At 33.1% G+C, this 22,930-nt stretch overlaps 1 protein-coding gene and 3 non-coding genes across 4 annotated transcripts; all 4 read left to right on the plus strand.

Annotated features, from left to right (window-relative positions):
• Positions 1-4,444: 4,444 nt before the first annotated feature.
• LOC104096177 (pentatricopeptide repeat-containing protein At4g02750-like) lies at positions 4,445-8,638 on the plus strand. The gene has a single exon (XM_070188492.1). It carries the CDS (start codon positions 5,660-5,662, stop codon positions 7,634-7,636), a length of 1,977 nt encoding a protein of 658 aa, XP_070044593.1. The 5' UTR covers positions 4,445-5,659; the 3' UTR covers positions 7,637-8,638.
• Positions 4,548-4,738, plus strand: LOC138902162 (U2 spliceosomal RNA). The gene has a single exon (XR_011412491.1). It is a non-coding gene; the product is annotated as a U2 spliceosomal RNA (small nuclear RNA).
• Positions 5,306-5,466, plus strand: LOC117275014 (U1 spliceosomal RNA). The gene has a single exon (XR_004505172.2). It is a non-coding gene; the product is annotated as a U1 spliceosomal RNA (small nuclear RNA).
• A 5,453-nt stretch (positions 8,639-14,091) lies between the features above and the next one.
• Positions 14,092-14,287, plus strand: LOC138902161 (U2 spliceosomal RNA). Its single transcript, XR_011412489.1, has one exon. It is a non-coding gene; the product is annotated as a U2 spliceosomal RNA (small nuclear RNA).
• The last annotated feature ends 8,643 nt before the right edge of the window (positions 14,288-22,930 follow it).

The following is a 22,930-nucleotide window of genomic DNA, read 5'->3' on the forward strand; positions in this document are numbered from 1 at the left end:
AAGTTACTGGATTCTAAATTAATAATTTATACATATTAAATGAATTTCTTAAGACAAGATTTGGATCAAAGTGACTGAATTCGGCCTAACACGCGCCACTGCCTCCTCAACACCCCGAAGAAATTGCGTTTTAATCTAATGATAGAAATATTTCTCTTATTAAATGCACTACTATTACTATTAGGATTGATAACCAAGTGTTCAGGAAGAACCAAATCATCTTTTATTGGATGCTCTTATTCGTTTTCGACACGAAGCAAGAAGACACTGAATATTGGATATGTTCTTAATTTATATTTCTTGTCAATTGAATCTTTTTCATTTGAGGCCAGAAGTATAACTTTGGCAAGCTAGCTTTTACATTCTCTACTTTTGTCAATTTTGGAACTACTAGTAATACTTGACACAAATTACCTCCCAAACCATTAATATTTTATCAAACGGTTCATTAATATCCAATATACCTCTAGAACTTCGTTTGACACTTAGCCATAAGTGCTTCATCCCATATTATTAATTTTGCTTTCCTTATAAATTTAGCACCATTGCTCTGCTTTGATATATTTGCGATGATTATTTAAGTTGTTTGAATAGGTATATCAAATATAAAGTGTGTGGCCTCACAATAAAATTGTTGTTGGTATACCACTTTTTTGTTATTGCTAACACTGTCATGTGTCTTGATATAATATTTGCAAGTAATGCGTGACATAGAAATATTATTTCGATTTCACCATAGGTATCTACAAAGATTAATCTCGTTATAGCAAAGTCGACTCTGTATAATATAGTCATGAAAGCTTATTCTTGTTTAGGATTTAGCTTTGATTGTGTTTCCTGAGACACTTGGATAACATTTTGATTCTTAATAATATATTAATCTTTTAACTTTGTGTCCTAACGCTATTTTTTATGAAATAAATTTATGTACCTAAGATTTTCTTTTAACTTGAATAAGAATTTTACTTATATGATGAATTTAAAAAATAATTGAATTGGATTATCTTGCTAAATAATTAATTAAAAGATTTAATTATTTACTTCTAACGTAAAAAATAATTTATTCTATGTTGATTCAGATCTTAATATTAGTTCGTCTCTTGTTTTGAATATTTAATCTTAATTATAATTTTATCCACCATAAATTTTATTTTCAAACGGTAAAATATTGAACTTTTAGATCTTTATGTCTGTATAATCATTAGTAGTATTCACTCTTACCTACCATTTTTTTTCTCTTTCTCACAGTTATATATTTTTAAATATTTTCTTAGTTGTTGTTTAATAATTGAGTATTTTTTAATATTACACGAAAAATTGATAAAAATATATTATTTGAGTAGGAAAATAATTCAAATATAATATAAAAATATATTATTGTGGGGGTATTTTTTTCTCAATTTCAACTCTTTATGCAGTCCATTTAATATTTTGTTTTTGGTATTGGACATTATGAAGTGGTAATGTACTGCCAATACATATGATTATGATGAAATTGATTTATTAAACCTCTTTACATATGTTTAACAAGAATTTAATAGATAAATTTTATTAATTTTAAAATCTTAAATATTAAACATTAGCATAAAAGGTATTTTAGTCCAAAATATAAGTTATTGCAGTTATGTCCTTTCCCTATGAGTTCTTCTATTTAATATTTTAGGGCAATTTTGGTATATTAATATTGTATTTACGCTTTTATAATAATATAGGCTTTCATTTTTTCTTAATGGATTTGGACAATATAATACATTCTCAAATTAAATTAGTAATAGGATATTATAATACGTTTCAAATTAAATTAGTAATATGATTTTTTAAGAAGTATCTCTTAAAAATAATAGGATTACATGACTAAAGATATTTACTCGTTCAATTTTATACGAATTAGACCGCCGGAAAATAATTATACTAATAGGATTCCTAAAGATAATCATGTAGGATTCCAAACGTGTAGTATTATGTCCTAAACTTAATAGGATTATAAAGCTAATATCTAGAATTTCGGTTATGTCATTTTATTATGAGTTATTTTGCTTAATATTATAAGACTATTTTTGTAAACCGACATTGTATTCATATTTTTATAATAACTAGTCTCTATGTACGTGTCTCGCACATATAACCTTAGGCCCGTCTAATAGTTAGCTTAAGTTATTTTATAAGATTGAGCAGGTTGAACCATATAAACTTGCTTTATGTTATGTCTTTTTATTATATGAAGAAAGGAGAACCATATAACCGACTTCAACGTGAATACCAAGAAGAGAATTGATGAACCATACTATTTAATATTATTTATTTTACATAATAACTTAGTTTCTGAAAGGATAAAAGTTAGTTACCATTTTGAGAATATTTTCATTGTTCAATATATATTACTTCGCATTTGACATTTGCAATTTTATAGTAATAAATATAGGTGGCAGTTAAAACAAATATACAAATAGTAGCATAATAAATCTAGAATTACTCCCTTGGCCTAGAGATGATCACCCCAAAACAAATTTAATCAATTTATCTAATGAAATGGTTACATGTAACTTTAATAGAAAGAACATAGGAATATAGCATGTAAAACATAAAACTTGTAGCGGTATTATATATATACTGTGTGTTTGTTGACACTCTTTAGTCAAAATTCTGATCCCGTTACTGGTCTGTAGTATGTACAAAGCACTATCCGAACTTCTACGGCTTGATCCCGTCCAAAGGATTGTTAATTATTGGAATGTTCTTAGGTTTTTCCAGTACATGCAGTAAAACCAAATATAAAAGGAAAGAAGCATGTCTTTTCGCTAAAATTAAGAAGCCAAATATCTCAGTTGAACCATAGTCAATTTTTTTTAAGCTTAACTAAACCAATTTCAATAAATATTTATAGTATGCAGGTTTTTTTTATGTAATACTTCTAGTTGGTTAATAAAAATATTTTATTTACCAAAAAATAAAACATTTCATGTTCAAGATTCAACTACTACTCTTCAACAACCCAATAAAATATCAAATTGCGGATACTAATAACTCAGGTGATTAAAAAAAGCACATTGTGTACGGTCAAAATCGATTTGAGTCAGTCGTACGGACTGGTCGAGACGATAATGTTTCGATCAAAGGATATCTATATGACAAGCTCGGTCAAGGTCCGATGTAAGGGTGGCGAGCTTCGAGCTCTAAGACCGATCAATGACAAGCTCGATATCATTATCAAGCTCATATCCAAATCGAACTACGAGGTAAATCAGAGATTATCGAAGATGCATGGACCGACCAACACTCACCCCGAATACCGAGACCCCAAGTCAGAATCGAGCTCGGACCAAGGTTGAGGGCTCGATCCAATGCCGAGCTCGAGCTAGTATCGAGCTCGCAGACTAGGGCCGTTGCAACCGCACTATGGGAGAGAATCTTGGCGAAAATCGAGGAAAAGACAATACATCATGGGCTCTCCACTACGTATTTTTATTGTATAAAAAGTAGAATCCCTCTACTATAAGAGGGACATGGATGGTAAGCAAGCAACATACACTGTAACAAAAGATCACTTCTCATATTGAAAGATATCCTCTTGTGCTTGTTTTACTTTATTTTATTCATTCTTTTTGCTCTCTATTTTCATTCTCATAGTCAAAAATACACATATTTCTATTTCTCTACACGATTTATATATCAAATTGTATCGCATATCCTTAAAAACATACACAAATCTAACGTTATCCGATTTTTCTGGTAAACACACATCTAAAGTAGATTTAATTAGAGGTATTATATCACGCACAACAATCAATTGTAAGGCATAAAGAGAAGGTTGCAGTAACAATTTACGAATCGCTTCCCGGAGAGAAAAGTCTGTCGAGTGTCTCTCATGAATTTGTAGATAAGAAATAGTCTGTCTCTTGTCCACCATGAATATATATATATATATATATATATATATATATATATATATATATATATATATATAGAGTTAATGTAAGTGTAATGTGTTTTCGATAGAAGTCTTGCCATACTCAATTTCGAATAGGACTAATCTAGAATTTATTAACAATTTAAATTAACAGAAGATTAGTTAATTTCAAAGTCCACTATTGGATATTACAATTTTATCCAATATAGAATTATTGCTTGAATGAATAATTAAATAATTAAATATTTAAGGACATAAAAGTCGATCAATATTTGAATGATATTTTTGTCGTCCAACATTTAGCGTAGAACATTCGTACTTTTATAATAATATAGATATAGACTTGTATTGTTAAACCATGTGTATGTTATTGCAAATGTTAGGTTTTTACCAAAGGATGTAGTGCGGTGGATGAGACCGCTCTTCCCTTAACCAGAGATCTCGAGTTCGAGTCTTGCGTATGGAAAAATCCTTGATACGGAGCGTTTCCCCCGAATGGGGCCCTACGCGGCACGAATCTGAAGGCGCATATATGAAACATAAAATTCTCCAATCTGAAGGAAATCCCACATCGAGAGCTAACAAAAGCCAGAAAGGAGAGGACTGATATAAAAGCGGAAGGCCGTGTACAAGATAAAGCATACCTTTCTCGGCCTTTTGGCTAAGATCAAGTGTAGTATCTGTTCTTATCAGTTTAATATCTGATATGTGAGTCATCGACTCACACGATATTAACTTAATTTTTTAAGGGGAGAGTTTATCTGATATGTGATATCTGGCCTTGATTTGTATTGCTTTATTAGTAAATGTTACTGACTCAAGTAATATTCTCTATTCATTTAAATGAATACGAAGAAAGATTCTTGCTTTCGAATATGGACGTATTTATAGACAAGGCAATATTTATCTCCCTGTTTTAGTCGGGCGACTATCGTATTGCTCGCCAAGGAAAAGAATTGATATCATTGATCAAATTTTGTCGTTCAATCCTTCGACTTATCTCAATCTCAAAAGCTAGCTCAAACGATGAAGATTGACATATAATGGCTTGTGTATTTATACTTTATTACTTACCCTCCTCTACCCTGTCATGATCATATGAAATATAATTTCACATTATAATTCTATGATCCGCATTTCTGATTAGTACTTCTCATGGAATTCTCTACTTGAAAGTTTGAGCTTCAGAATTTTATTGGTGCCATTGTGCACTTTTCTAGCCAAATGAGAAACTGTCTATTTAAGGGTTGAGAAGACATACTTAGAAAAAAGATCTTGTAAATGTAAAAGAGAGTGTTTTCTCTTTCTTCATTAGTTGATTAATCCCACACCGGCCAATACAAACAGAGAATGAACAAATGCTGTAGAATAAAATATGAGCTGATCTGACAAAGAAACATACTTACCTGGACGGGGTCAATGGGCGATCAAAAAGACTCATGGCCTAGGCTTGTGACCTCCATTGCACTTTGGAGGGGTGCTAGCCTAAGGTCGGCCCAAGTGGTCGAGCCTACGTCATAATTTGTGGTAGTGGGGGCCTGCGTTCGCGCGGCCCCTATCCAATCCTCAGTTCAAATTTTGTGGTCCGTTCCAGTTTTAGTTTCAGTTTAAGGTCAGCAAAGCAAACTCTTGTCGCTACTGAAATCCCAGGAGAGCGTTATTGCATAAGTGTTATATCTTGTTGAGTTTTTTTTTGTTTTTAAGATGAAATAGTCTTAAAATGAGGGTGAATGAGATTATCAACAAAGAATCATGTATAAAACCAGAAGTTTGATTAAATTAAGCCACTCTTTTATAGTTTGGAGTTCACATTATTTGCTGAATAATGATTATGGCCGCATTTTGAGGCGTCCATTCCTTTCAAGAACATATTCAAAACCAAAATCACCTATTCAAAAACATATACAGTCAAAACCCCACTTAGAATCTACCACAAGACAGTCCATTTGTAGCTTTAACAAAATGATTATGACATTAGGCCGTCAAGGCAAAGTTATAGAAGCTAGGAAGGTGTTCGACGAAATGCCTCGAAGAGATGTTGTTTCTTATGCTTCAATGATTACTGTTTATTTAAAACATAAGGATCTTCCTAAAGCTGAGAGGTTGTTTTATTCCATGCCTGAGAGAAATGTAGTGTCTGATTCTGCTATGGTTCATGCATATGCTAAAGTTGGCAGACTCGATGAGGCTCGAAGAATCTTTGAGCGAATGCCTGATAGAAACGTTTATGCGTGGACCAGTTTGATTTCTGGGTATTTTCAGAACCGTAGAGTGGATGAAGCTCGAAAGTTGCTTCAAGAAATGCCTGAGAAAAATGTGGTTACCTGGACTACAGCAATGGTGGGCTTTGCTCAAAATGGTTTGATTACTGAGGCACGACGTATTTTTGATCAGATTCCTCAGAAAAATGTCATTGTTTGGACGGCGATGATCAAGGCTTATGTTGAAGATAGTCAGGTGGATCAAGCTCTTGAGCTCTTTGATAAGATGCCTGAACGTAATTTATATTCTTGGAATGTTATGATTCAAGGTTGTTTACATGATAACAGGGTGAACAAAGCTTTGGAACTATTTAACGCAATGCCATGGAAAAATGCAGTTTCTTGGACAACTATCGTTACTGGTCTTGCAAGAAATGGGTTGATAGAATTGGCAAGAGAGTACTTTGATCAAATGCCAAATAAGGATCCAGCTGCGTGGAACGCTATGATAACGGCCTATGTTGATGAAGGTCTAGTGTCTACGGCCAATGAACTTTTTGATTTGATGCCTAATAAAGATATTGTAAGTTGGAATGTAATGATTGACGGGTACGCAAAAAGTGGCCTTGAGGGTGAAGCATTGAAGTGTTTCATTCTCATGCTTCGGTCGGGCTTAAGGCCTAATCAGACTACTCTTACCAGTGTAGTGACCTCGTGTGTGGGCATCTTGGAGTTATTGCAAGCACATGTTCTTGTTTTACTGCTAGGATTTGACCAAGACACTTCGCTTAATAATGCTCTCGTCACCATGTACTCCAGATGTGGAGATATAAACTCATCATTGATCACTTTTGAGAATCTCAAAGTAAAGGATGTTGTTTCATGGACTGCAATGATACTGGCATATGCTAATCATGGTCTTGGAAACCAAGCATTACAAGCCTTCGCGCAAATGCTAAGGTCCGGTAACAAGCCAGATGAGATCACTTTTGTGGGACTTTTGTCAGCTTGTAGTCATGCCGGTCTTGTTAAGAAAGGTCGAAAGTTTTTCGAGTCTATGAGACACGCCTATGGTTTAAAACCGAGGGCTGAGCATTATTGTTGCCTTGTCGACATTTTAGGTCGTGGTAAGTTAGTTGATGAGGCTATGAAGGTGGTGCACCAGATACCTCCGGAGGAATGTGATGGTGCTGTTCTAGGGGCTTTACTCGGCGCTTGCAAGTTGTACGGAGATGTTGGAGTAGCGAACCAAATCTGTGATGAAATAGTAGAGCGCGAACCAGGTAACTCAGGAGCTTATGTACTAATGGCAAATGCTTATGCTGCTTCTGGGAGATGGGGTGATTTTGCGCAAGTAAGAAAGAAAATGAAGGAGAGAAATGTGAAGAAAGTACCCGGTATTAGTGAAATAGAAGTCAATGGGAAAAATCACATATTTTTTGTGGGAGACAAGTCTCACCCCGAGAAGGAGGAGATTTACATCTTGCTTAAAGACAATTTATTGCCTCTAATGCAAGAGATGATTTAGAGAAATCAAAGAGATGCATTGAAGGGGAGCCTTGGCGTAACTAGGGATTGACGAATATGATTTGAACCATTTGTTCATGTAAGTTTTGAAGAAAGGCGACCAAGTCAGTTATATTAACCTAATAAGTTGTACTATGGGATTAACCAACCACCAAATCATGAAGAAAAAGTGTGAGAAGATGCGCTTAGCAGCGTTATTTTATGTTCCAAGAACCAATGTAGAAGTGTCATGTACTGGCTAATATGGCGTGATGCTGAAAGCTCGAGTTGAAGTGAAGAAAAAGGTATACCAGGAATATTTCTCATTTTTAGCACTATACATGCTACATTATCAAGTAGTTTATCTTGTTGTTAAAGTCCCTTCTAATTATTGGAATCAACTTTCCAATATATCATACTGCTCTTGTTTGCTATTTGCATTCTCTCTCACAGTTCTTTTCTAGTTAGAACGTTGAAACTTGTCAGATAGAGTATATCCAGAAATCCTATCCACGATCTACTCTTTGTCCTCAAGAGCACTTTGTATGCTTCAATTTCATATGAAAATTGAGTTATCATGCAGCTATGATAGGATATGATATTAGAATGATATCTGAATCCACCTTTACAACTCCAGTGAGGAAAGTTGAATTTGCTTAATGGTCTGTGACTCTGTGCGATATCTCTGCAACAACTACAACAACAAACCCAGTGGAATCCCACAAGTGGGGCTTGGGGAGGGTAATGTATACGCAAACCTTACCTCTACCTTATGAAGGTGGAGAGGCTATGTGCGATATCTCTGCATATGCCAGTATTCTGATGTAAAGAAAAGGATATCCCAGTTTTAAATAAGTTTATTTTAAGGAACATGTTGCTGATGCTTAAAAGTTTAGGACTTTTCTCCTAGAAATAATTCTTTCATATTTCGGGTCAAATTATACTTCATCACACCTTATAGCTTCCACTTATTATGAGTTTCTCTTGCAAACTAAAGCTATTGATAATGCATTTTGGCTTGGTACTTCTATCATTAGCTGGCCTATTTATTTGAATTATGGTTTTAGCTAGCTATTATCATGTCAAGCTACTTCGTGGTGTTTTCTTGTTGCTATCAGACTATGGCTAAGATGAACCTTCTCAAAGGAGAATTTGAGAACCAGTTGAACATAGCTCAAAGTAGCTCATGTATTTTATTCTTTCAATATAAAGGTCATCCCGATGCACGATGCATCTTTCATGCAGGGTCTCGGGAAGGGTCGCATCTCATGGGGAGTGTGATATAGGCAGGGTATGTGGAAGAACCGCACCTTAATGGGTGTGATGCAGACAACCTACCCTGATGCAAGTATCAGTAGCTGATTCTACGGCTCGAACCCGTGACCATCACAAAATATAACTTTACCGTTAGCCTGACACGTTTCCCAACAACTGGTATCAGAGCACAGACAATGTAATTCTGGTAAAAAAGTACGTTATCAGTGCAGGTACTATTCACAAGAATAGTGCGACATTATTGATCATCGTTATTATTCACATAAATTATTTTTGTGAAAAATAGCATCGGAAGAAGGGAATGTTAATATTGACAAGTTCAATGGTAAATATTTTGAATTCTAAAAAATACAAATAGAGGATTATTTGTACCAGAAAAGATTACACTTACCTCTAACCGAGGTAAAACCAGAGAATATGGCCAAAGCGGATTGGGATCTATTAGATCGCCAAGCTCTTCGTGCGATTCGTTTGACGCTAACACGAAATGAGACGTTTAACATCATTAACGAGAAGACCACTGCATGCTTGATGAAGGCATTATCAAATATGTACGAGAAGCCATCTACTTCAAATAATGTCTATTTGATGCGTCGATTGTTCAACTTAAAGATGAAAAAAGGTGGATCTGTCACGGAACATATCAATGAGTTTAATGTAATATTAACTCAGTTGAGTTCTGTCAATATAATATTCGATAATGAAATCAGGGCATTGATTCTACTATAATCTTTATCGGAAAGTTGGTCTGCAATAGTAATTGCAGTTAGCAGTTCATCGGGAAGTACCAAACTCAAATTGGATGATATTAGAGACTTGCTTCTAAGTGAAGATATTTGCCAGAGAGAATCAAGTGATTCCCCAGGATTTGCTTTGAATACCGAAAGCAGGGGGAGAAACAGCCAAAGAGGACAAAGTCATGGTCGTGGCAGATCAAAGTCAAGGAGAAGAGGAAAATTCAAAAATCGCAAAGACATTATGTGTTGGAATTGCGATAAAAAGGGTCACTACAATAGTCAGTGATGATAATTCAGCAAATGCAATTGCTGAACAAGTTGGTGATGTACTAATTTGTTTTATAGACAGTCCAGTCGAATCTTGGATTCTCGACTTAAGTGCATCATTTCACTCTACATCATGCAAAGAATTATCGCATAATTATATTGCTGGAAAATTTGGGATGGTTTATCTAGCAGACGGCGAACCTCTAGACATTGTCGCGAAATGTGAAGTTCATATAAAGGCTTCACAAGGCACGCTATGAAAATTGCAAAATGTCTGACATGTTCCTAACCTCAAGAAAAATCTGATATCTATGGGTCAGATTGACAGTGAAGGATATACAACAATATTCGGTAACGGATCGTGGAAGATAACTAAAGGAAATTTGACTGTGGCACGAGGCTTTAAGAAGGGAACATTGTGTGCAACTGCAATACAGAGAGATATTATAGCAACAATTGATCATGGTCGTGATACAACATTGTGGCACCGAAGGCTCGGGCATATGAGTGAGAAGGGAATGAAGTTGTTGGCATCCAAAGAAAAGTTGCCAAACCTAAAGCAAGTTGAATTAGGTTTGTGCGAAGATTGCATTTACGGGAAACAGAAGAGAGTTAGTTTCTCAAAGGTGGGAAGGACGCCAAAGAAAGAGAAGCTGGAACTAGTGCATACAGATGTGTGGGGACCAGCACTTGTAACCTTCGTTGATGATTCCACAAGAAAGGTATGGGTTTATTTTCTGAAAAATAAATCTCATGTGTTTGTTACCTTTAAAAGATGGAAAGCTGAAGTTGAAAAACATAACCCTGAATGAACGAGCCAGAAGTATGAGAATACATTTTGGATTGCCGAAGTATTTTTGGGTTGAGGCTATTAACACGGAAGCTTACCTCATAAACATGGGACCCTCTATACCACTGGATTTTGAAATTTCTGTAGAGGTATGGACATGAAAGGAGGTAACTCTCTCATATCTGAAATTTTTTGGGTGTGTTGCTTATGTGCATGTAAACTCTAATGATAAAGATAAGCTTGATCCTAAGGCCAAGAAATGTTTCTTTATTGGCTATGGTGATGATAATTTTGGTTATCAATTTTGGGATGATCAGAATAGAAAGATCCTAAGACACATGAATGTCACATTTAATGAAAATGTGATGTACAAAGACAAGCTCGAAGTAGAACCAACCAGCACCAGAAGACGGACATCTAAAACAGTTTAGTTAGAAGAAATATCAGAAAATAAAGGGGCTAGAGAGACTACAACTGGATCTGAAATTGAAGATACCGAACCAGAAGCCGAATCTGGATCAGAATCAGAATCAGAACCAGAATCAGAGATAGAAATAGATGGAGAACCATTTTTGGAGTCAGGACTTGAATCAAATTCGGGATCAGTTAATCCTGAACCTACTTTGAGGAGATCTAAAAGAGTCACGAATGCTCCAGATAGGTTAACTCTCTCTCTCCACTATTTACTTCTGACTGATGCTGGAGAACCAAAGCATTTTGTTGAAGCAATGCAGGTGATAAGCTCTGATAAGTGGAAGCTAGCCATGAAAGAAGAGATGAATTCTCTTCAAAAGAATAAAACATGGATACTTACAGAGTTACCAAAAGGAAAGAAGGCATTGCAAAGCAAGTGGGTGTACAGGGTCAAGGAAGATCATGATGGTAAGACGAGATACAAAGCACGATTAATAGTAAAAGGCTTTCAGCAGAAGGAAGGGATTGACTACACCAAGATCTTCTCTCCTGTAGTCAAATTAACTACTATCAGGTTGGTGCTAAGTATCGTAGCTGCAGAAAATTTGCATTTGGAGTAGCTAGATGTTAAAATTGCTTTCTTGCATGGTGACCTTGAAGAAGACATCTACATGAAGCAACCTAAAGGTTTTCAAGTTTCTGGTAAACAAACCTTGTGTGTAAGTTGCAGAAGAGTTTGTATGGTTTGAAACAAGCACCCCGATAATAGTACAAGAAATTTGATGGATTCATGCATAATAATGGTTTCACACGATGTGAGATGGACCATTGTTATTATATCAAAAATCTTGATAAATCCTATATCATTTACTGTTGTACGTTGATGATATGCTAATTGCAGGATTTAGCATAAATGAGATCAACAGGGTTAAGCAACAATTGGCGGAGGAGTTTAAAATGAAAGACTTAGGACCAGCTAAGCAAATGCTTAGGATGAGGATTAGTAAAAATATGTCTGAAGGAACCTTAAAATTGTCTCAAGAAAAGTACATACAAAAGGTGCTAAGCAGGTTCAGTCTTCATGATGCAAAGACCAAAAGCACTCCACTCGGAAGCCATCTTAATCTGTCAAAGGGCCAATCACCTAAGACAAATGAAAAAAGGAAGTACATGTCCAAAGTTCCATATGCTTTAGCAGTAGGAAGTTTGATGTATGCTATGGTTTGCACTAGACCTGACATAGCCCCTGCAGTTGGATTTATCAGTAGATACATGTCAAATCCAGAAAATGAGCATTGGGAAGGTGTAAAATGGATATTGCGATATCTCAAAGGCACCTCAGGTATGGCACTTTGTTTTAAAAGGAGTAATATTATCTTACAAGGTTTTGCTGATGCAAATTTAGGCGGCGATCTGGATAGTCGAAAAAGTACCACAGGCTACGTGTTCATCTTGGGTGGTACTGCTGTTAGCTGGATGTCCAGACTTCAGAAAAGTGTTGCTCTATCTACCACTGAAGTAGAGTACATGGAAATCTCAGAAGCTGGAAAGGAGATGATTTGGCTTAAGAATTTTCTTACAGAGCTAGGTAAAGAGCAGGACAATTGTGAGCTTTTCAGCGATAGCCAGAGTGCAATTCATCTTGCCAAGAATCCAGTGTTTCATGCAAGATCGAAGCATATCCAGTTAAGGTATCATCATATCCGAGAGTTGATAAGTGAAGAAACTCTTTCCATGCAGAAGATACCAGGATCAAAGAACCCGTCAAATATGTTGACCAAAGTTGTCGGTGTTGACAAACTGAGGCTGTGCACTGCCTCAGTTAGCCTTCAAGACTGATAGCATGAAGGCGCCACCATAGAATAGCAAATCTTTTTTTTAATTTCTTTCTTGATGTAACATAGGTTTGAGGATAAATTTATGATGTAAGCACTTACATTGACATTCCTATGATGTAAGTGCTTACATCAGCATTCCTATGATATAAGCGCTTACCTCGGCAGGGCATTCAAATGCCTATAAAAGGGGTATGCATTTTCATTTGTAAATCATCCCTCAACTTCTTCTTTCTCTCTTCAATTAATAAAGAGCTATTCTTTGTGTGGTCGTGGAGTAGGCAAAATTGATGAACCACGTAAATTTTGTCTTGTCATGTACAATTTATTGCTTTTCTCTTTTAAATATTTTCTCCTTCTATTAGCCTGACACGTTTTCCAACATCGTCGACATAAATACAAATAACAACTCCATAATCTACTGTAAACTTCGAGTAAATACATTTGTCAGCCTGATTATGTACGAAACCATTTGAAAATATTATACTATCAAACTTTTCATGCCACTGTTTTGGTGCTTGTTTCAAGCCATAAAGAAACTTTATAAGCTTACAAACTTTATATTCATTACCAGGAAGAACAAATCCTTCAGGTTATTTCATATAAATTTCTTCACTTAAATTTTCATTTAAGAAAGCAGTTCTAACATCCATTTGATGTACATATAGATCATATATAGATGCCAATGACAAAAGTACTCTAATAGATGTTATTGTTGCAATTGGTAGTCTTGCTTTGAAGGTTTTTATAGAACCGTCTGTATTATATTTTCTCTTGAATATCCATTTACAACCTATAGGTTTAGATCCAGCAGGCAAATCAACTAAAATCCAAGTGTTGTTGGACACTATTGAATCCATTTCATCATTGATCACCTCTTTCCAAAAATCAACATCTCTTGAAGATATGGCTTCTTTGCTTGTTCTAGGATCTTCTTCTATACTAAACAAAATAGGTATTTGATTACCGACTTTAGTTCTATCTCCCTCCACTAGAAAAATTATAGATTCCGAAGATATAAAATTTGGATCAAGAGTCTTTTCTTTTCTACTTCTTTGGCTTCTTCTAGGCTCTAATTGAACATTGTACCTTTCTCGGCCGTGAACGATTCAAAGGAGAGAACTGGTACAAAATATGCAGGCCGTGAACGCTTCAAAGCATACCTTTCTCGGCCTTTTGGCTAAGATCAAGTGTAGTATCTGTTCGTATCAGTTTAATATCTGATATGTGAGTCATCGACTCACATGATATTAATTCTATTTTTTAAGTGGGAGAGTCCACTAGGGTAGCTTGCTATCTTGGCTCTCAAGCGTCGCCCATACGTTGCACTATTGCAAGGACCTGGCGCACCCTGCCAAATCTAGTACAATTTTTTATGTGCCTTGATTTAACTTGCATTGTGTATTCACAAGCTGTCTGTTAGAGGAAATTGTTTTTCTCTTTCGACCTTTTTATAATTTGATCTGAGCGTTAAATCTTTTTATGATATGAATATAAATGAGGTTTTCTTCTCCATTCTACAATTCTGTTGACTTGTTAAGTTTTCATTTTTGTTTATTTTTAAAATGTTGTCGTTGATTTGGTATTGTTGAATCAACTATGAAATACGCTCTTGCGCACGAATCTGATGTTCTAGCTCAGACCAAGCTATCTCCGAGAAAATAGGGGTCCCGAACGGGAGAAGAATAAGGCAGGCTGTCCTTTGACTAGTTTATAATTTTTTATGGGGCTATTTATTCTAAATTTCCCTCCTCGCCTAGAATAGAAGGAAAGATAAAAGGCAGGCTAAGTTCTGGATTAAACGAGCCAATGAGTTCTGACTGCCAAATGGTTAAACCAAAAAAGATCTTATTTTAATGCAAGTCGTTCGACCAGATTATTGTCGAATTGGGTTCCTTTTGCACTTGTTTTCCACCATGATATTGACTCACATGATATTAACTTAATTTTTTAAAGGAGAGAGTCCGTTAAGGTAGCTTGCTATTTGGACTCTCAAGCGTCGCCCATGCGTTGCACTACTGCAAAAGAAATACTGTATGCATTATAATACTATAATTTGATTTGATATTTTATAAAGGTTTAGCATTTTCCTACAAACTTTGATACTCTTATTTTGTAGAAGATTGACCATTTGAATGTGTATAATTGCTATAGTTACAAGTTATTTGTTTTTTTTATATATAATTTTGACAATGGACGTAGAATAAATTAAATTGTAAATGTGAACATTCAAGATAAAAAGGATTCTGCTTTCAGTCATTCCACATGAATCTTGTTAATTGATCTAAAGTTTATCTTCTCGAATTTTGTGTTATCTTCTGTTCATATTATCTGTGTTTTAAGTTATTTGATAGCCTTAAATAATATTTCATTCTCTAAATCGTGAAATATTTTTCGGCAAGTTCACTTCGCCAACCCAACTAATTATTTAGGATATTTGATAGTCGAAAAAGTGTATAAAATTTGAATAATTTTTGTATATAACATACAAAATGTATATATATACAAAAAATATAATTTCTGTTCAACCTGCTCAATCTTATAAAATATAAAGTAGATTTATCAAAACACCAAACTTCAGTCATACAAGTAAATCTGCAACACGCCCTGAACCCCTTTCCTTCCAAAGACGGAGCCAAAATTTGAAATTTATAGGTTCAAATTTCTAACACTTTTAAGTTACTGGATTCTAAATTAACAATTTATACATATTAAATGAATTTCTTAAGACAAGATTTGGATCAAAGTGACTGAATTCGGCCTAACACGCGCCACTGCCTCCTCAACACCCCGAAGAAATTGCGTTTTAATCTAATGATAGAAACATTTCTCTTATTAAATGCACTACTATTACTATTAGGATTGATAACCAAGTGTTCAGGAAGAACCAAATCATCTTTTATTGGATGCTCTTATTCGTTTTCGACACGAAGCAAGAAGACACTGAATATTGGATATGTTCTTAATTTATATTTCTTGTCAATTGAATCTTTTTCATTTGAGGCCAGAAGTATAACTTTGGCAAGCTAGCTTTTACATTCTCTACTTTTGTCAATTTTGGAACTACTAGTAATACTTGACACAAATTACCTCCCAAACCATTAATATTTTACCAAACGGTTCATTAATATCCAATATACCTCTAGAACTTCGTTTGACACTTAGCCATAAGTGCTTCATCCCATATTATTAATTTTGCTTTCCTTATAAATTTAGCACCATTGCTCTGCTTTGATATATTTGCGATGATTATTTAAGTTGTTTGAATAGGTATATCAAATATAAAGTGTGTGGCCTCACAATAAAATTGTTGTTGGTATACCACTTTTTTGTTATTGCTAACACTGTCATGTGTCTTGATATAATATTTGCAAGTAATGCGTGACATAGAAATATTATTTCGATTTCACCATAGGTATCTACAAAGATTAATCTCGTTATAGCAAAGTCGACTCTGTATAATATAGTCATGAAAGCTTATTCTTGTTTAGGATTTAGCTTTGATTGTGTTTCCTGAGACACTTGGATAACATTTTGATTCTTAATAATATATTAATCTTTTAACTTTGTGTCCTAACGCTATTTTTTATGAAATAAATTTATGTACCTAAGATTTTCTTTTAACTTGAATAAGAATTTTACTTATATGATGAATTTAAAAAATAATTGAATTGGATTATCTTGCTAAATAATTAATTAAAAGATTTAATTATTTACTTCTAACGTAAAAAATAATTTATTCTATGTTGATTCAGATCTTAATATTAGTTCGTCTCTTGTTTTGAATATTTAATCTTAATTATAATTTTATCCACCATAAATTTTATTTTCAAACGGTAAAATATTGAACTTTTAGATCTTTATGTCTGTATAATCATTAGTAGTATTCACTCTTACCTACCATTTTTTTTCTCTTTCTCACAGTTATATATTTTTAAATATTTTCTTAGTTGTTGTTTAATAATTGAGTATTTTTTAATATTACACGAAAAATTGATAAAAATATATTATTTGAGTAGGAAAATAATTCAAATATAATATAAAAATATATTATTGTGGGGGTATTTTTTTCTCAATTTCAACTCTTTATGCAGTCCATTTAATATTTTTTTTTGGTATTGGACATTATGGAGTGGTAATGTACTGCCAATACATATGATTATGATGAAATTGATTTATTAAACCTCTTTACATATGTTTAACAAGAATTTAATAGATAAATTTTATTAATTTTAAAATCTTAAATATTAAACATTAGCATAAAAGGTATTTTAGTCCAAAATATAAGTTATTGCAGTTATGTCCTTTCCCTATGAGTTCTTCTATTTAATATTTTAGGGCAATTTTGGTATATTAATATTGTATTTACGCTTTTATAATAATATAGGCTTTCATTTTTTCTTAATGGATTTGGACAATATAATACATTCTCAAATTAAATTAGTAATAGGACATTATAATACGTTTCAAATTAAATTAGTAATATGATTTTTTAAGAAGTATCTCTTAAAAATAATAGGATTACATGACTAAAGATATTTACTCGTTCAATTTTATACGAATTAGACAGCCGGAAAGTAATTATACTAATAGGATTCCTAAAGATAATCATGTAGGATTCCAAACGTGTAGTATTATGTCCTAAACTTAATAGGATTATAAAGCTAATATCTAGAATTTCGGTTATGTCATTTTATTATGAGTTATTTTGCTTAATATTATAAGACTATTTTTGTAAACTGACATTGTATTCATGTTTTTATAATAACTAGTCTCTATGTACGTGCCTCGCACATATAACCTTAGGCCCGTCTAATAGTTAGCTTAAGTTATTTTATAAGATTGAGCAGGTTGAACCATATAAACTTGCTTTCTGTTATGTCTTTTTATTATATAAAGAAAGGAGAACCATATAACCGACTTCAACATGAATACCAAGAAGAGAATTGATGAACCATACTATTTAATAAGATTCCAGTAAAATTTTGGTTATCAATTTTATCCATCTCATCATACTCCTTACAGTGTATGTTGCTTGCTTACAATCCATGCCCCTCTTATAGTAGATGGATTCTACTTTTTATACAATAAAATATACGTAGTGGAGAGCCCATGATGTATTGTCTTTTTCTCGATTTTCGCCAAGATTCTCTCCCATAGTGCGGTTGCAACGACTCTAGTCTGCGAGCTCGATACTGGCTCGAGCTCGGCATTGGATCGAGCCCTCAACCTTGGTCCGAGCTCGATTCTGACTTGGGGTCTCGGTATTCGGGGTGAGTGTTGGTCGGTCTATGCATCTTCGATAATCTCTGTTTTACCTCATAGTTCGATTTGGATATGAGCTCGATAATGATATCGAGCTTGTCATTGATCGGTCTTAGAGCTCGAAGCTCGCCACCCTTACTTCGGACCTTGACCGAGCTTGTCATGCAGATATCCTTTAATCGAAACATTATCGTCTCGACCAGTCCGTACGACTAACTCAAATCGATTTTGACCGTACATAATGTGCTTTTTTTAATCACCTGAGTTATTAGTATCTGCAATCTGATGTTTTGTTTGGTTGTTGAAGAGTAGTAGTTGAATCTTGAACATGTTTTTTTTTTTTTGGTAAATAAAATATTTTTATTAACCAACTAGAAGTATTACATAAAAAAACTCTGCATACTATAAATATTTATTAAAATTGGTTTAGTTAAGCTTAAAAAAATTGACTATGGTTCAAGTGAGATATTTGGCTCGAAAAGACATGCTTCTTTCCTTTTATATTTGGTTTTACTGCATGTACTGGAAAAACCTAAGAACATACCAATAATTAACAATCCGTTGGACGGGATCAAGCCGTAAAAGTGTCACTTTGTACAACAATCGATTTGATGTGATCGTGTCGTTATCTTGTGTTTTACTCTTATTTTGCTTTTTCTTATTATTAATAAATATATTTTATCCTTTACCCTAAATTTTTATAAAATAATTCTATCCCGTATCCTACTTTTTTTTTGTAATATTATAAGTTTATTCTTCATATTGTTGGTATATGACATCATAAAACAAAAGCAAACGGTACAGTCTATCAAAATATTATAGTCATCAAAATAATACAATACTTATAATACAATCCAATTCGATACATTATGGAATGATGTGTAACAACCATCCAAACAAACTAAACGAATTTAATTTCTAGATTTGCTTGAGTAATTGCATTTAAAGTAGTAGAATGCAAATTGATAGGGGATAATCAAATTTTTAACTGGTTAAGTTAAACTGTTAAAGTGATGCAAGAAAAGAAAAAAAAAAAAGGTTAACGTAATGCAATTAATACTCCATTTTAGTTCCAGATATTTTGTTCCGACCACTTTTAGCTAGCTTTTTATTTCAAAACAACAAGCATGTTAGAATTAAAACTCTTTATTTTTTCTTTTTCTCTCTTTTCTCTTTTTTTTTGTTTCTTTCCTTTTTTTTTTTTTCATTCGATCGAACCTGATGTGGGTTGCCTACGTATCATGTGGGAACATGAATCAGATCTTGCGTAGTTCGGGAAGATCAGGAATAAAGAAAATAAACTAACTCTTTTTTTCTAATTTCTGAAAGAAAGACTTATAAATAAGAAAGAAAATATTTTGGGATTTAGATTTTTTTTTTTAATTTTTGAAAAGAAAGACTTCTAATGAAGAAAGAAAATATTTTTTTTGAGTTTTTTTTTTCGGAATTTCAAAAGAAAAACTTCTAAACAAGAAAGGAAATATTTTTGGATTTTTAGAATTTTATTTTGAAAGAAGTACTTCTAAAGAAAAAAAAAATATTTTTGAATCTTGAATTTTCTTTTCAATTTTCGAAAGAAGAATGAAAATATTTTTGGATTTTGAGAAGAAATTAAAAGGAAAATGTTTTTGTATATATATATATTCATATATTTAAAAAGTTTGGGTCTAAAAGAAAGACTTTTCAAAGAAGGAAGTAAAGGAAAATATTTTTGGATTTTTTGAAAATTGTGGTCTAAAGGAAAGACTTTCTAAAGAGGAGGTAAAGAAAAATATTTTTGGATTTTTTGAAAATTGTGGGCTGGAACCGATGAGGTTTGCCTATCTTCTCCTTTTTTAGCCCCCAACTCTTTTTCCCACCCCTGCTTTCCCCGTTCTTTTTCCTCTATGCGGTCAATGTCTATTTTTTTTATAATGTGGGGTGAATATATGGGGATAAAATGAAGGAATGTGGATAGAATATTCTTCCAAAAACCTGAAATGGCCAAAACGTGAGCCTGCCCATGTGATGAACCTTTTCTTTTGCATCAGCTGAACTTTCGGAGATGGATAAAGCACCTTTTTTTTAATAACAAATCAACAAAGTGTTTTTAGTACTTTTATGGTTGTCTATATGTGGTTAGTTAATCAATTTGGTCAACACTCAAGAAAACAAAATCACCTGAATTTTCAAAAAGTTCAAATCATTCAAATACAATGACGATGACAAAGGCCAAAATGGTCTCAAGAAGTTTCCAACATACAAACAGAAGGAACATATTTTCTTTTCTTTTTTGGGCTTTATGTAAAGTCTATTGAATTTGGATAAGCTTTGTTGGCACATATTTCAATATATTATCTTTTCTAATAGTTTTTCAATTATGATTTTATTTAATGAGGGGATAGTCGTTCGGTAAACTTTAGACAGAATGATCAACAAGGGTCATGATAGAGTGATAATTACGTGTTCATCCTTAATTAGATATTTCAGATTCGAACCATATATATGAAGTCGCGTATGTTAGTGAGCGTTTTACTCCTAATGTAAAAAATTTCGGCGAATATCCGAATTTAATCGGGCCCCAATACGAATACCAAATATCGAGTGAAAAAAAAAAATTAGTTAATTGTGTTTTTAACCGTTATAATTAAGGTTGGTTTGAGAACTTTGACATTGGAATTGGATTTTTACCTAATTCAATTTCGAAAATTTGAATGCTAGTCCTGATTTTACTCCACTAATTTACTTCATTTTTCTAGTCGATCCATCTATTTTATTTTGTTATTGAACCGATTAACTGTAACTATAAATTATACTTCTCGAACTCATATAAAGAGTAGTCTTTCAATATAAGGCCTCCGCTCATCGTTTGTTAGCAATTCTCAAACAATTATTAAAATTAATGAACTACCCCTCATACAAAAATCTTTTATTGTTATTATTTAAACAAAATTTGATACAACCTCATAATAAAAGCTAAAGTATTAATCTTCACTTAGCTCTAACCTATACTAGCATGTCTAAAATATAGAAAGTTCACTTCCAGAATTCACGGGCGAGGGTCTTTCGAAAACAATCTTTCTACTCTCCGGGTAGGAGAGTAGGAGTAAGGTATGCGTACACTCTACCCTCCTCAGACCCCGCTTGTGAAAACTCACTGAATTATTGTTATTCTTGTACTTCCAGAATCCACGGGTAACCTGATTAATTTTAGTCAAGGAATTAAAACAAATAAAGCGAATACTTAAATAAATTGAGTAGTTAGGTTATTTAAGTTATTAACTTAGTTTATTAGGTCTTTATTAATACCAGGTGTTTATAGAACTCTAAAGAGTAAATGAAGTCTTCTAAATATTATTCCCTCCTCCCTTTGGTAGCATCCACTAGTTCAGAATTTTACTTGTTTATTTTCGAAAATCAAGAAAATTCTTTTTTTTCATGTTTTAATTTTATCACTAATTACTCATTCCCCAAGATCTTTTGAAATGCTATTATTATTATGCGTAAAATTATAAATACAAACTTCATTTTTTTAAAAGGAGTGTAAAGTCAAAAGTGGACAACTAAAAGTGAACGGAGAGAGTACAAACTCCAAGAGTTTGAGACAAGTTATCCATCACAATCCGAAAAAATTAATCCAAAATTGTTAGATTTTTTGGTGTCAAAATAGAGGACTTCTTCTCCATTTAATCGTCTTAAGTAGTGGTGGCAAAATGGTTAAAAGAAAACAGTTAACCATTTATATTATCCACTAAAAAATGGGTTGGATAATGAATCTTTTAAAAAGGGGTCAAATATGGATAAAAACCATATTATTCATTTAGAAAATGAATAACCAATGAGTTTAACTTTTAAATTTGTAAAACCTCAAATTGGGAGTTCCTCAAGTTTGGATAAGAAGAAAATGAGGCTTCTCTGGTCTAGTCAAAGAATCAAGAGAAGGAGAAATATGGAACGTATATTAAAGAAATTATTATCACCAAAAATTATGATGAGATGGATAAAATTGATAACCAAAATAACTTTATATGGTTTATATGGTTCAACCTGCTCAATCTTAATAAAATAACTTAAGCTAACTATTAGACGGGCCTAAGGTTATATGTGCTTTTTTTCATATATATTACTAATTTCATATATGCTTATATATAACCTTATATATAACCTTATATAAACTTGCTTTATGTTATGTCTTTTTATTATATGAAGAAAGGAGAACCATATAACCGACTTCAACATGAATACCAAGAAGAGAATTGATGAACCATACTATTTAATATTATTTATTTTACATAATAACTTAGTTTCTGAAAGGATAAAAGTTAGTTACCATTTTGAGAATATTTTCATTGTTCAATATATATTACTTCGCATTTGACATTTGCAATTTTATAGTAATAAATATAGGTGGCAGTTAAAACAAATATACAAATAGTAGCATAATAAATCTAGAATTACTCCCTTGGCCTAGACATGATCACCCCAAAACAAATTTAATCAATTTATCTAATGAAATTGTTACATGTAACTTTAATAGAAAGAACATAGGAATATAGCATGTAAAACATAAAACTTGTAGCGGTATTATATATATACTGTGTGTTTGTTGACACTCTTTAGTCAAAATTCTGACCCCGTTACTGGTCTGTAGTATGTACAAAGCACTATCCGAACTTCTACGGCTTGATCCCGTCCAAAGGATTGTTAATTATTGGAATGTTCTTAGGTTTTTCCAGTACATGCAGTAAAACCAA

The sequence above is a fragment of the Nicotiana tomentosiformis genome, chromosome 11, assembly GCF_000390325.3.
Source record: "Nicotiana tomentosiformis chromosome 11, ASM39032v3, whole genome shotgun sequence".
Lineage (NCBI taxonomy): Eukaryota > Viridiplantae > Streptophyta > Magnoliopsida > Solanales > Solanaceae > Nicotiana > Nicotiana tomentosiformis.

What these genes read in the sequence shown, in the direction of transcription:
- LOC104096177 (XM_070188492.1), top strand. Translation starts at nt 5,660, where the DNA reads ATGTATAAAACCAGAAGTTTGATTAAATTAAGCCACTCTTTTATAGTT.